This window comes from Dendroctonus ponderosae, unplaced genomic scaffold (genome assembly GCF_020466585.1).
Source record: "Dendroctonus ponderosae isolate FM_Combo_2020 unplaced genomic scaffold, Dpon_F_20191213v2 Dpon_F_20191213_1, whole genome shotgun sequence".
NCBI classification, from domain to species: Eukaryota; Metazoa; Arthropoda; class Insecta; order Coleoptera; family Curculionidae; genus Dendroctonus; species Dendroctonus ponderosae.
Genome location: NW_026017110.1, coordinates 49,765,017 through 49,779,220, shown reverse-complemented (window position 1 = coordinate 49,779,220; position 14,204 = coordinate 49,765,017). Strand labels below are relative to the sequence as shown.

Here is a 14,204-nt window from a genome sequence, read left to right as displayed (position 1 = left end):
GGGACAGAATTCCTTGCGCTAGTTTGTGTTTAAAGACGCACTTCTGCCTAAGCGACGGACTTAGAGACCCAGGTTTTTACATTCGGTGGAGAAAAGTCCAAATGAAAAAAAGTTTCATTTTCGCTGGTTCATTTTTCGGTTTTTGGGAATTTCTTGAATTCGAGCTTGCTTTTAGGGATACCGAATTTTCAGCCAGCTGGCACAGGGAAAAACAGTTATATCACAATTTCGAAGAATTAAATCGTTTGTAATAGAAATTTTCATTTTGGTGCAATTTTTGCAAAGTTGTGAAATTTTTCGATAAATCGATGCAAAATTAATTTCGCTAGTGCGTTCGAAGTCGCATTTCTCTCTAACCGGCAAACTCGGAAACTGATTTTGCAGCGCAAAGTGTGTTTTCTCAACGAGGAAAGATAACTTTTTTGGTTATGCTGCTTTTGTCAATTTTTTTAGTTGCAGAGAATCGTCGATTTAAGGGCCTGTTGCTCGCTTAGATTTTCTCTAACCGATTTACCTAGAAAACACTTTTAGCTCTCTTCTGTAGAGTGAAGTAGGGTTTATGAATGTGGAAACTTTCAAGTTCCAAGCTGCTTTAGTAATACGTTCGGGTTTTTTTGAGTTTGAGGTTGTTCGGCGGATTGAGGAAACTCGGTTTCCTTCTTATGTTTTGGACCTAAGGTCGAGGTTTCAAATGAGGCAGATTTAAATTTTCTAGCCACGTTTGCAATTTTTTGCGCATTTTTCCGGGATAGAAAACTCCAATTTGTCACCGGGGGTTTACAAAGAATTATTAAATGTTGATTTCGAACTTCAGCGAGTTTTCCGTCTCAAGACCGGCCTGAGCTTGTTAGGCGCAAAATATGAATTCCTGCGCGCCAAAAAAACACCTACCGAATTCAAACATCCCTCCAGAGATTGTCAGGGTGCGAGTTTTCAGAGGCAAGTTAACGGTTATTTAGGCATTCAGGTCTCCGAGTGAAGGGACCGGGAAAAAGGATATCTTCTGGATGCTTCTCGTAATTTCGGCATTCTTTTCTTTCCCCGGAGACGTGCGGAAACGCAGACCCACCACCTATTTAGGTAAATATGCGCCTGTCTACAGGCCTCGGGAAAACAAATATTTATGAACGTGCCAGAAAAAGAGGAATTTATTGGCATTGGGGAATTCGTTGCGCAATGGCAATTGATTTTGGAAATTCGGCCACAGTCTGGCTTAGAGGGCAACGAGATTGTGCTTCGCCTGATTTGATTCCTCCACCGGCCAAATCGCCATAAAAACCCCACCCTCAATGGCAATACCATCATCTCTGCCATTCAATTTGGGCAAAAATAACCGCGACAGGTTTCGTTCTCCCCCATCGAATAGACGGCATAACCTGAGACCTCGATATTGAAATACATCGCGGCAGAAAACTTATCGATAAATCATCCCCCCAAACATGATGGGTGGACCTTTTAGGAAAGTGACACTGTCTAGATAAGGAGACTTCGGGCGAAAATGAACCTGGGGATATCCAGGCGGGATGGCGTGTTCATTGGCCGGAATTAAACTGTCACTCTTTGCTTGGGCTGTTATTGCCCCGATTCACTCTGAGGGTGATCGAAACTGCCTGAAATGCTACTCACTAATGTGAAGTGGATAAATAAAAATCCTGCCCTCAACTGTCAGCCTGGAAACTTAAATTCCTCTAATAATTTCCCTGCGGGCCTGGATTCCCTTTTGTTTCCCTGGATATAATTTTCTATTAGATTTTATGTCGGGGCCACTCATACGCACGCACCCGCGATAAATAATCTCCAGTTGCTCTTGGGAGCCTGGAACTCCAGGGGTTGCATTCTGGGACTTTATTCCTGGAAACTCCTCACCGCCTATCTAATTAAACACCTTTATTCAAACTTTATGGATGGACACACTCTTCAAACACTCTAGCCAGAATTGAGTAAAATCCCTGAAACGGAAATCACCAAGAGCATGAACATTTGCCGGTTTCCTTCGAGAATAAACTCCCTAGTTCTTCGCCGGCGATACAAGTTACGACTGTGTAAGGGGGCAAATCGTATATTAGGAGAATGGCCGGAAGCAAGATATTGCCAATATGTATTTGTTGGACTTCAAAGAAACGATTTTACTTCCGGCGTTGTGATTTCTAAATTGTTTTCGGGATATTAGGCTGCGAGCTTATGGGGGATTTCGGAACGTTCGTGCCGGCAGATCGCTGCTGAGGAATGCCCAATGCATTACTTACATAACTGCAAAGGGGTGGACTTTAAAGAATTGAAATAGCGCATTTATTTCCAGTCGCTCTTCGATATCTGAGTGCGCTTCACTTGGTTTGTGTACTTTGTCATTTTAATCGCATTTGCTTGTTTGAGTCCAAATGGATTTTGTTGGTTTATATTTGCCGAAAACGCGTGCACCAAAAGAAGCCGAAAAAATTCCAACCAACCAACGAAAACCCAATTGGCCTTAGGATCCAAAGAACAGGATGAATAGAGCTTTCCTGATTGAGAGGACTTCGGTTAAGCAACTTTGAAATGTAAAAACTGTCTGCGGTTCGAACGCAGGCCCTTTTGACTTATAATTTTCCAGAGCTCAATTGAAGAAGGCAAGAACGAAATTTGCAAAATGCGCCAACCTTTTCCTAGCATATAAAAGAGACTATTTATTGGCATTTCAAAAGTTTAGAGTTTGTGAAGTGAAACTGCCGGCTCTAAAAAGCAAAAAGAGTCACCCCTTTCTAATTTGCTCCAAATCGCAGTCGAAAAACACTGTTCCGATCTTATTGTGTGGAAGAAATGAAGCCAAATTTTCCAACTATTCAAGATGGTCGTAAAATCAAAGTGAAAATGAGGCAGATTTTCCACTAGGCCCTTGTTGGGTGGAGCTAAGACGCGTAGCAGAATATTAGAGGTATGTTGATGGAGAGTTGGAAATGAATCTAACAGCATAAAGCTCGATTAGCTGAATGTGAAGCTGAAAGCAGTTTCCTGCTATAAAGCTACTCGGCTTTTTGTGGAAAAGAAGAGTATTTTCGTTCTTTTTTGGGGCACAAAGCCGAAATTACCCAATGCGAACTGTGGCTTCATAACTCCTTCAAGAATAGTTCCGACCCGGGCTCCGCTTTGAATGGCTTCGTATTGTCTGAGCCACAGGACGGGGAAGCAAATCTTTGTAGCATAAAAGAACATTGAAAAGTGATAAAACTTTTCTGATAATTTATATTCGGCGAAGTTTCTTTCTTAAAGCGGTCGTAATTTTCATTACTTGATTTTTTTTTGCGTCGGGGACACAAAAGCCGACTCGCTAGTCGGGACAATAAGAAAGTTTCGGTGCGAACGGTTTTAGGCAATATTTGCCATCCAGGCAAGTGTGGCGAAATGAAGCAGGAAATTGGCTGCTGAAGAACCCCGGACGAGTTAGGAATTATTCCAGTTCCGAAATGCGGCATTAACTTAATAGAAATCTCATTCTCCCCCTGTGTCGCGTTCATTTCTGCCTTCATATAACTTCCTTATTAAGTTAGCGCCATCAGATTGTTTTTTTGCGATGTGACAAAGAGCAGGCAGGCGATTGCGCCATCCACTTTTTCCATTTGATTACTGGTGTTTTAGGCGAATTGCTGCAGACAATTCATTTTATTTTTGTTTTATTTTGCGGTCGTTTTGCCTCGTCAAAGCACAATTTCCCGACACCGAGCGGGTTTTAAAATTAAACAGCCGCCGCATGAATAGACCGATGCCAATCGCAAATTCGACTACTCCACGTTTTCCCTAAATTTTCTTCCATTCAATGCACTCCACACCTCGTTCGCAACTTTATGGAATCAGATTTTATTGTTCGGCCGAAATTGCAACGATGTCGGATGCGAAGCTGGTCCCGCTCATTGGCTCAAATAACTTCCAGCTACGCGAAACTTGCCAGAATGCGAATATTCATAATAGTCTTGCAGTTGCGAGTCGCTTTTTAATAATGCTCTTTAAAGCAGCTGGTTTGCTGCAGCTGATGCACTTGCCGTTCTAAATGTGATGTTGTTTTTCTTCGGTTTTACCTACTTTAAACACTTTCATCCAAATCCATGTTTCTGAGTTTTTAGCTCATTTTTTAAATTCATTTTTCTCTGGCACTCGAGACTCAAAATAGAGCACTAGAAAATATGTTTAAGAACTTTAGAGGACTCAACACCTCACTTAACACTCGAAGCCAATAACGTTCAATCAAATGGGAAAAAAAACTTTATCAATTCTTAACTTTGCTCATTGCTTGCTCCATTTTTTTATGGTTTTGCTGTTTTTACACGGAGGACATTGAATACTGAAGAACATGGATGGAAAGTTTCACTAATGGCTAGAAAATTTTGATCTCATCCATTTGCTCATTTTCACCTTCATTCAAATCTTTCTTTCTCCAGACAGTAGCTCGAATTTTCTTCGACTTTTTCCTGCCCTTGGGAATAAAAATAGAGCATAGAGGCAATTGAAGATCATTTGATAAAGTTAACAGATTTTCAATTTTTTGAGTCGATATCGCAAGGGTTTATCTATTTCAACGCGACATAAATAAAAAAAATTATTCAAAATCTCGTCCAAAAATAGAGCTGCTTTTGATGTCATTCGATAGAGCAGACTGTGGTCTATCATTTCTGCAAGTATCGTTTCAAAATATATTTTTATTAAACTTACGCAATCTTTTGGCAAACATGAGGGTTAATTTTGGGGAAACCGCACTTTTTCGCTAATCCAAAGCGACAATTTTCAAAACATTTCTGCTCAAAATCTGGGCTAACCAAAAAGCTCCTTTTCACATTATTCCATACAGAAGGTTTTTCTCTATCGTTGTGCACAATATTGTTTTAAACGCGATATTTCTTGATTTTTGAAATTTCTGAACGTTCCGGTTGAAATTGCAATGTTTTCCTCCATTCACAGGCGAGTGTCTATTTTTCAAAAATTGTCACTCGAAATCGGGTTTAACTACAAAGTTTCCATTAATACCGTCTGATAGAGAAATCTTGTCTCTATTAGTCTGGTAAGAGTCGTTTTGAAACAATTTTTCTTCGATTTGGGTCAGATTTACAAACATCAAACATAGAATATATTGCAAAGGTTTCTATTCCAACGCGACTTAAAAAACTGCTTTTACTCAAAATCTAGGCTAAAGCTAAAAGTTTCTTTTATGCCCCTTGTTTGAGCCGACTTTGCTACATCATTACTCCAAGGATCGTTTAAAAGTAAATTTGCGCTGAAATTTCGCAATTTTTTAGACTTTTTTCAGTCTTTAGTTCAATGGGAATTTGGGAAACAAAATTGGGCACTGGAATTCCTTTGATGAACTTTAGAGGGCTCTAACTCCTCACTTAAATTTCCATTTTTAAGACGTTTTGAGAATTCTTCCGATTTTTTAGAGACTCTTTGTTCATTCCGTGTTCCAATTATTTCTATAGTTTTTTTGTTTTTACACTGAGGAAAGTTCTACTGATTAGAGACTTGGAAGCTCAGGCATTTCATCAGAGCTTAAAAATGTAAGGAAAATGAGCAAATGGGTGAGCCTCAATTTTGGGCGCTGATTTTCAAGTCAAAATAGTGTACTCCAAACGTACTTCCTGGACGGGACATTTTTCCCCCGATATGTTTAAGAAGTTGTGAATATTTCCATTGAGGAAACGTGGAATGACGATAGAAAGTTTTCCACAAACCTGGAGGAAAATCCATTAAATGAGTCTGGCGCAACAGTGAGAGACAATCCAACGAAGCATAATAAGAGTAGATAAAGAGGCCATTAATATTATTGCTATAAAGTAGCGGAATTCAATTATTCTTCTGCGCCTTCAGAGAGGCGATTCATTGTTCGTCTCTCAGTTAAATTTTCAAATTTGAATCCCGTTGTTGTGGCTGAAGCAGGTGCGCTTATATGGAACAGTGGAGCGGCTTTGTGTGCCGTTCAGAACGGGAAATAAATGTCGAAATTCATTAAGGCGAAATTCGAAGGATTATCCATGGATTTACTTCACGCGCTTTTCCTGCCGCTTGAATATCGACTTGATTTGATTAGAGCTGTTGGTGTTGGTTGTGGTGGACGCCACTGTGGAGCATGTGTACAGTTTGCTGCATTAAAACAGTATCGGTTTGTTTATGTTGGCACTAAAGACCCCTAATGTATTACCCAATCTCACATAATGTTCCTTTCGCCCCTTTTCTCCACAGTTCGTGCATGTACATTTCAAATATAAATATCTGGAATACCGTGCGCCAGCCATTTCCCGTATAACCGGGTAATCCTATTACCCAAACGCTTTTAATAATATTGTTACCACTTATTTGCTCAGTTGTAGGCAACGAGTTTCCGTTTCAATTTCGCCTTGTTCCTCGCGGAATTGGGCCGCGTTTCATTTGCACCCGATTAAACCAAACGAGCGCCTGAAGATGACCCATAGACGGCCGAAACGGGGCGCCAATTAATGCCACTATCGTGTAAACAGACCGTGTTTTCGATATGCATAAATGTCCAAGCGCTAAGTGGCCATGGCGAATGGGTATTTTTGGGAATAGCGAATAGTTTATCGCGTTACACTGATTGACTGGCATTAATTAGGGCGAAAACGCAAAGCAGCCCGGCCCATTTGTCATGGAAAATGGCATTTTCGGTATGGGAAAACATTCCGAAACTGGTCCGATATGAAAATCGCTCGTGTTAAAGGCCGCAGAATTAAGATTAAACTGTTTCCGACTCCTATGGGTGGAGCAAACGGTTTTTTCTTCATTTGCTGGGGTTTCGTCTGAAGAACTAGAAGCCTGGAAATATCAGGAAACCAACTCGTTAAACTGGGGCAAAATTGCCTTCCTTTCTTTTTCTTTTGGGGTTCTTTTGGGATTCACTTCTCATATCAAAACCCCGCTGTAAATTGTACAGAAAAATCAAGCAAAAGTCGAACCAGCCGGTTCGTGAGACATTGATAGCGTTATAAAAGAATGGGTTATATGATGCCATAAAACTTGGCTGGAAAAAGTTTGGCAACTGTATAGTAAATTACTGTTTAAACCTCGATGTTGGGGGAGATCCGGACATGCAACATACCGTGTCCTTGCGTTACTCACCAGAAGAAATAGCTTTTTATTTCAGAACCTTTACATATGCGAAACCCCACTGTACATTAACAATAATTATACCTTCCATACATATATTCGAACGGTTCGATTAAATATAGACGCAGACATTCCAGGAGAAAAAGAGAAATTCCGGGCCGGATCCGATTTAAGAGTCGCCGAGAAGCAAAAATAATTTTGAATTTAATTTATCCAGAAATCCGATAAGTGATCCAATAACGGGGGACTTATCCGAATCCCCCTCGAATCGGCATAATTTTTCCATTCACGTTCGATCTCTGGATCCGGCCTAAGCACGAAACTGTTTTAAAGTAAATGATTTACATACATTTCCAGGCTGGATCAAGCCAAGTTGTGTCTTAAGGAGCTTTGAATACGAACAATTTCAAATACAAGAGGAAATTGGGGCTTTCCCCAATCTTCCCCCTCTAGTTGCTCTAAATGGTTGCCTGAACCGCCCTGTATATAATTAATACTCTGCATGCAAGCTGGGGGTAGTAAAAGAGCGCCAGAACCCACAGCAACATAATAAGTTTCCATTAACATGTTCATGTCATAAATACATAATTTAGCCAGTTTATTATACGGTGTTATTAGATCTTCGAATGAATTATGCCTTTCGACATGCAGAACCGAAGTTTCATTTCTGCACGCATATGCAGATTCGAATGATTATCTGCAAAACATTTTCGATGAATTAATTAAAATTGCGCAAAGGGAAATTACAGTCAAAGTACTGGAAAAACAAGGCTCTAGAGACTTTTAAATATCAGGCAGGACAAGCGGGAAAATCGCCAGCTAATCGATATCTGCAGGAGTCGTAGCGCCACATTTTCTCTATTAGATAACCGGAAAATCCTTCTTACAACTTAGCCCCAATTTGTTTGTTGTTTTTTAAGAAGGGCTGCTATATTGCAATTCAAATGTTGAAGCATTTGAAAAATCCCCAAAAATTGTGGAAAATTGTCAGTCAATTGGCACTAACTTATTTGATTAGAAAATATTTTTTTAGTTAGCCTCAACTTTGAGAAGTGAATTTTTCAAAAAGTTAGTTGTCATCTTTGTCATATCAGTAAAAATCGGGGACAGGCGGCATGAATACGATAGTTTCTAGACGAATATAGCAGAGGCTATGAGATGGTGTAAACCAGAGCTTAGTAGTCCAATGTTCAATGATATGTTTTTTTTTTAATTATACTTAGGTCGCGGTTTATTTTAGGATACATTGTTATTTGGACAGAAAAGTTGATAAATTTGCTAAAAATCACGGAAAATAAGCTTTTATCCCATACTTCGTGTAATAATAGAGCAGCTTCTACTCAATCGAATTGTGTAAAAACCTTCTGTTAGTCAGAATTTTAAGCGAACATTTTTCGAAAATGGTCGCATTTAAAGTTTAAAAAATAGTCCAAAATTATATCCCATAATAATAATCAGCTTTAACTTGACCTTGAATGACCTAAAAAGGGCTTTATTTTTGGTACAGATTTTGTGTTCAGAATTTCTTCAGTGTCGCGTTGCATTAGAGGAGGAATATTGACTCTGACAAAAATCGATGAAAAATAGAATAAAACGATACTTACCACACTAATAGAGGCGACATTTCTCTATGAGATTGTGCAAGCCGGAGTTTGTAGTTAGACCCGATTTTGAGTGATAATTTCTGCAAAATAGCCAGTCGCGTGTGAACAGAGAAAACATTGTTTTCGACCCGAAAGTTCAGAAATGTTCAAAGATCAGCGAACATCGCGTTTAAAACGATACTTTGCACTTCGGTAGAGGAAGGCCTTCTGTTGATTGATATGAAAATAAGCTGTCTGGTTACTCCAGACTTTCAGCGAGTTTTTTTGGAAAATTGTAGCTTTGGATTCGAGATAACGGGCGGTTTCTCGACAATTGACAGGCAAGTTTAAAAAATTGCCAACATTCAAGGAAAAGAGATTTTTTAGCGATACTTTAAGCAATGATAATAGAGCAAAGTCTGTTCCATCGAATGGCATAAGCATGAGCTTTATTTTCAGCCCAGAAGTTGTGTACATATTTTTTTATTATTATTAGGTGTTAGAAAAGATAATCTTTTCCTTTTGTTTGTCTAAAAAAAGTCTAAAAAGTTGCGAAAATTCAGCGCAAATTTACTTTTAAACGATCCTTGGAATAATGATGTAGCAAAGTGGGCTCAAACAAGGGGCATGAAAGAAAGTTTTAGGTTTAACCTAGATTTAGAGTAAATAATTTTTTTAAGTAGCGTTGGAATAGAGAAACCTTCACAATATGGAGTCTAAAGTTTGGAAATCTGACACAAATCGAAGGAAAATGGTTTCAAAACGACTCTTAGCAGACTAATAGAGACACGATTTCTCTATCAGACGGCGTTAATGGAAGCTTTGTGGTTAGACTCGATTTCGAGTGACAATTTTTGAAAAAGGGACACTCACGCGTGAATAGAGGGAAATTATTGCAATTTCAACCCCAAAAGTTCAGAAATTTTCAAAAATCAAGAAACATCGCGTTTAAAACGATATTTTGCACAACGATTGAACAAAATCTTGCCTATCGAATGGCGTAAAAAAGAGCTTTCTGGCGAGTTAAAATTTTAAGCGGACATTTTTTAAAATTGTTTCTTTGGATCAGAAAAAACGTGCGGTTTTCCCAAATTGACCTTCAAGAGTAAAAATTGCGAAAATTCAGCGCATATTTACTTTGATGGATAGATCAAAGTCGGCTCAAACGAATGGCGTAAAGGAAAGTTTTAGGTTTATCCTAGATTTTGAGTAAATAAGTTTTTTTAAGTCGCGTTGGAATAGAGAAACGTTCGCTCTATCGACTGTAAAGTTTGGAAATCTTATACAAGTCGAGGAAAATGGTTTCAAAACGACTCTTGGCAAATCAATAGAGACAAGGTTTCTCTATCAGACGATGTAAACGGGAACTTTGTAGTTAAACCCGATTTCGAGTGGCAATTTTTGAAAAATAAACTTTCACGTGTGATCAGAGGGAAAAAACGAGTGACAATTTTTGAAAAAGGGACACTCACGCGTGAATAGAGGGAAATTATTGCAATTTCAACCCAAAAGCTCAGAAATTTGCAAAAAAAATCAAGAAACATTGGATGTAGAACGGTCCTGTGCAAAACGATAGAGCAAAACCTTCTCTATCGAATGGTGTGAAAAGGAGCTTTTTGGTTAGCCCATATTTTGAGCGGAAATTTTTTTAAAATTGATGCTTTGCATTAGGGGAAACGTGGGGTTACCCCAAATTGCCCCTCAAGTTACAAAAAATTGCCAAAATTTAGCGCAAATTGGCTTTAAACGATGCTGGCGTAATTCTAGAATGGCATAAAAAAGAGCTACCTTGTTAATATTCGTTTCGACTGAAACTTTATCAATATTGAAATTTCGACACAAAATAAAAATGTGTTTTGTTGCAAAAAATGAGAAAAATCAAGCAAATCGAGCAAAACTTTATGTTTCCAATGGCATGCAAACCTCCTTTCCAGTTAAACTGAAGTTTGAATGAACATTTTAGCTGTTCCCGTTGATGGTCGAAAGTCCCAATCCCAATTTTTTGTTATTATCTGAAATTCGTTTGGCGCAAATCTGACGACTCTGATTCCACGACTGTTACGAGCCTTAGTTCTGATCAATCGAAGTTGGAAAAGGCTTCGATTCGTAAAGCGATCGAATAAATAGGGGGAGCCGTGGTTGACAGGGGCGCAGGTGGTACCATTTAACAATAATGCCATTTTATGCCCCCGTTTTGGCCTTTATATTGGTTAACGTCCATATTTAGCCATTCTTGGATCCCAGCGAGCAAATCCCGGTAATTCCTCCATATCTAAACAGGGATTTCCATGGCGTATGTGGCCCATTTATTTATATTTTATGCTAATTCAGTGTCTATCCGGTTTAGGGATGTTTTTGCTCGCTCAATTAGAGCGTTTCTATTCGAGTTCATTAACTATTCGAGATTGGAAGGGAAAATTAAAAATTAGCTTCCGCAAAATGCCGAGTCGGAGGAAACAGGTTAAAACACTTTAAATTTGCAAATTGACTGAAAGTTTGCACTTTGCCAGTTGATTTTGCTTGTTTAGTTCTGTCAAGTCGCAGAAAATTGCAGTCTTTGTGGGAAAAATTTGCCTATAAATCCTCCTCATCCCACAATGTCCAGACCGTGAGAACTGAGGGCGTGTCTGCAGCAGGAATTGATGAGCATGAACGTCCTTCTTCTGGGCCCTTACAATTCAGTTGTCACTCTTGAAGCGGTTATTGGAGCGATCGCATTGTTGCCCTTAAATTCACCATAAGGGTCAGCAGGCTATTGATTAGTGTGGCAATTTGCCCCATATATGTTAATGGCAGTTTTCCGTTGCAGATCATGTGAGAGAGTTTGCCTGCGGCACCATGTTTTACCGGACGTTCCATATGGACGTGAAGAGGGACGCCCTGTATGTTGGAGCAATGTAAGTAGAAAATTAAATAAAGCGCACCTTAATTATCACATAAGCAAGCAGCAACTTCTGGTGGTTTAATTAGCGCATTCATAATTTATGTTTCGGGTCGCCTAAACTGCCTTTTAATTAAATCCTTAGTAGTATACCTTGTGCTCTAGCGGCTCGATTCCTTTTGTGTTCATTTAATTTATCAAGCGATTCTTTTTTATTGTTCCCGGGGAGTTTTAAACTCCTGCAAGATTTATTATTTTTGTTATTAGCAGGGCGAAATTTCGGCTTTCTCGACGATAACGACGAAATTTAATTAGGCCACCGGTCGGGATCCCGTAAAGAGAAATCCTGCTGTATCGGAACACTTCGTTCCAAGTATTTATTGCAGGGCAATGAAAGGAGGAATAAAAATGCAAATCTTCCGCGAGCAACTGGATCACTGATAATCAAGTAATTTCGTTAGGCAATCGCATATCCGCTAGATGCATGGAAATTGATCGAAAAAGCCCCGGAAATCAAGCTCACGATTCCTTTAACGGCTCCAATTGAATAATTTAAAATGTCGATATGAGGCCCAGCCGATACAAAATGTAAATCCCATGTCGCAAGTACTTCAAATATTTGCGTTTCCTTTTATATTTGTCCTCGTTGCGTTTGGTGCGCACGTTTCGCTCGAAAACATGCAATTCCGATGAGAAATTAATATTTTAATGCGACTATTGCAATGGGATTTCAGTTTAAAACGCATTAATTTTGCTGCTAGTTTTTCACGGATTTAATCGCAAATTTGCCCAAATTGAGCGTGGGTATTTAATTTTTATTTAGCAGCCTAGAGGGTGAATGAAATATTATCAAAGACACAGAAGTCGATTGGGAACCTTGAATGAATTGTTTTGGGCAAGCTCACTTCAGTAAAACGAAATTAGCAAGCTTCAAGCTTTGCTCTCTTGTTCCACATCTCACGTCCGAGGGATTTTAGCGCTCTTTTACATAGAATCGGATGGAGTGGAAAGAAAGCCGTAAACTTTTCGCAACCCGGTAACAAAGGCAAAATGGCTCATTTCTATTATTCTGATCCGTTTGCGGGAAACCCGTTCGAACTAAGCCTTGTATTTATCTAAATAATTTGGCCTTCTTTATGTGACGGTGCCGTTCTGAAAGTCTATGCTAAAGCTCTTGTTAGTTGGAGCGTTCGAGCGCCACGCTTCGTCAACCACCCTGTAAGCTTCGCGCTTGGGTGATCTTACAGGGAAAATTATAGGCGCATCCCGGTGAAAGCGGCTTTTAAGGATTTGAATTTTTCCTGAAAAATGCCCCTCCGGATGAGTTTCCTACCGGGGACCTGACAGGAATTTCGCCGGCATTTCCATAAATACCTTAAATATACGGCCGTATTGAATTATGGGTTATGGCCACGCGACTTTTGCTCGATATTAAGCGTCTTCCATCAGCTTCTCGCCTGCTGGTAATGGCCAATCTTCACTATTGCCTCTCGGTGCAAGCAACATAAGATTAACCTTTAGACGGCATAGTGTAACGTCCTTAATTGGATTGTTTTCGTACAGTCGAAGCGGTTTAAAGAAGTTGCTGTTTTTATTTCGAATTAAGGATGCATTTAAATGCATTAGTCCGGCGAAGAGCGAACGTTCCTTCGAGTGCAATCCGGCTAATAGAAGCTTGCAATGTCCCTGCAAACTGAGCTTTTTCAGTTTTATTGATTCTGTTTACTTTAATCACCATTAAGTAATGATTCTCCACGGCAGGCCGAAAGAACATGTTCCCGATCCACAAAGCGCCATTCCAGCCACGATTTTCCTGGAAACAGCCAGGCATAAATATTTAAATAGGCGCATTTTCCAGTCTTCCGACACGACGTACGTCACTGCCACTCTTCATGTAGACGTGTTCATCTCAAGTGCAAAAAAGGGTAAAAGGGATAACAATGGGGCGTCGGGAAACAATGGGCGCATGGCGCGTATGAAAGCCTGGCTCAGTTTTAGCACCTAGATGTTCGACAAAGCCGCATTTATAATAGCTGGTGATAACAAAGTGAACAATTTAATCTGGGCTACGATTCCGCGTTTCAGTTTAATAGATGAATTTTTCCAATTCGGCGTGGATTATGCAGGCTTCGGCTCCACCTGGACCGCTGTCCCATTGAAGTTTGAGCGACAAAAACATTCCCTAATCAGGGCCCAGACTAAGGCTAAAGGGCCGCAACATCCAACCAGGAATCTCACAGCAAAACTATGCATAATTCAGGGTTGATTTTCGCTAAAAACCGGCCCTAGGCGGGTGCTTTCCAATAAATTAGGTAGATTTTGTGTTGCCCCATTTGCCCTCTGACTGATACACTCGCTTTGATAGCCCGTTTTATATGCATAGACTCGTTTTGTATGCTTTTTTTCACTTGCTTAATTAGATTACATGTTGGTTTCAACTATGTACTGGGTGGTTTCAGTCAAAAGACCAAAATTGTCATTGATGTCAAATGGCTTTCCAGATGTGACTGCTTTAAATTTGAACGTTTTTTTTTTGGTTCTACCTCTTTAATTAAACTTTATTCATGAAACTCATTTTGAAACCAGCTATCGAAAAGGTTCTGATGATTGACGGGATTCTTTGAAGCGTCTTACATTTATGGGCTGTTTTAGCTTCGAAG

At 39.6% G+C, this 14,204-nt stretch overlaps 1 protein-coding gene across 2 annotated transcripts in view; it reads left to right on the top strand.

Moving 5' to 3' along the window:
* The window catches only part of LOC109543404 (semaphorin-2A), a 158,167-nt gene that overhangs the window by 84,093 nt on the left and 59,870 nt on the right, over positions 1 to 14,204 (top strand). For both annotated transcript variants that reach the window (XM_048670390.1, XM_048670389.1), the window contains one exon: positions 11,473 to 11,560. In XM_048670390.1, the coding sequence (XP_048526347.1) occupies positions 11,473 to 11,560 (88 nt within the window). The remainder of the gene's footprint in view (positions 1 to 11,472; positions 11,561 to 14,204) is intronic.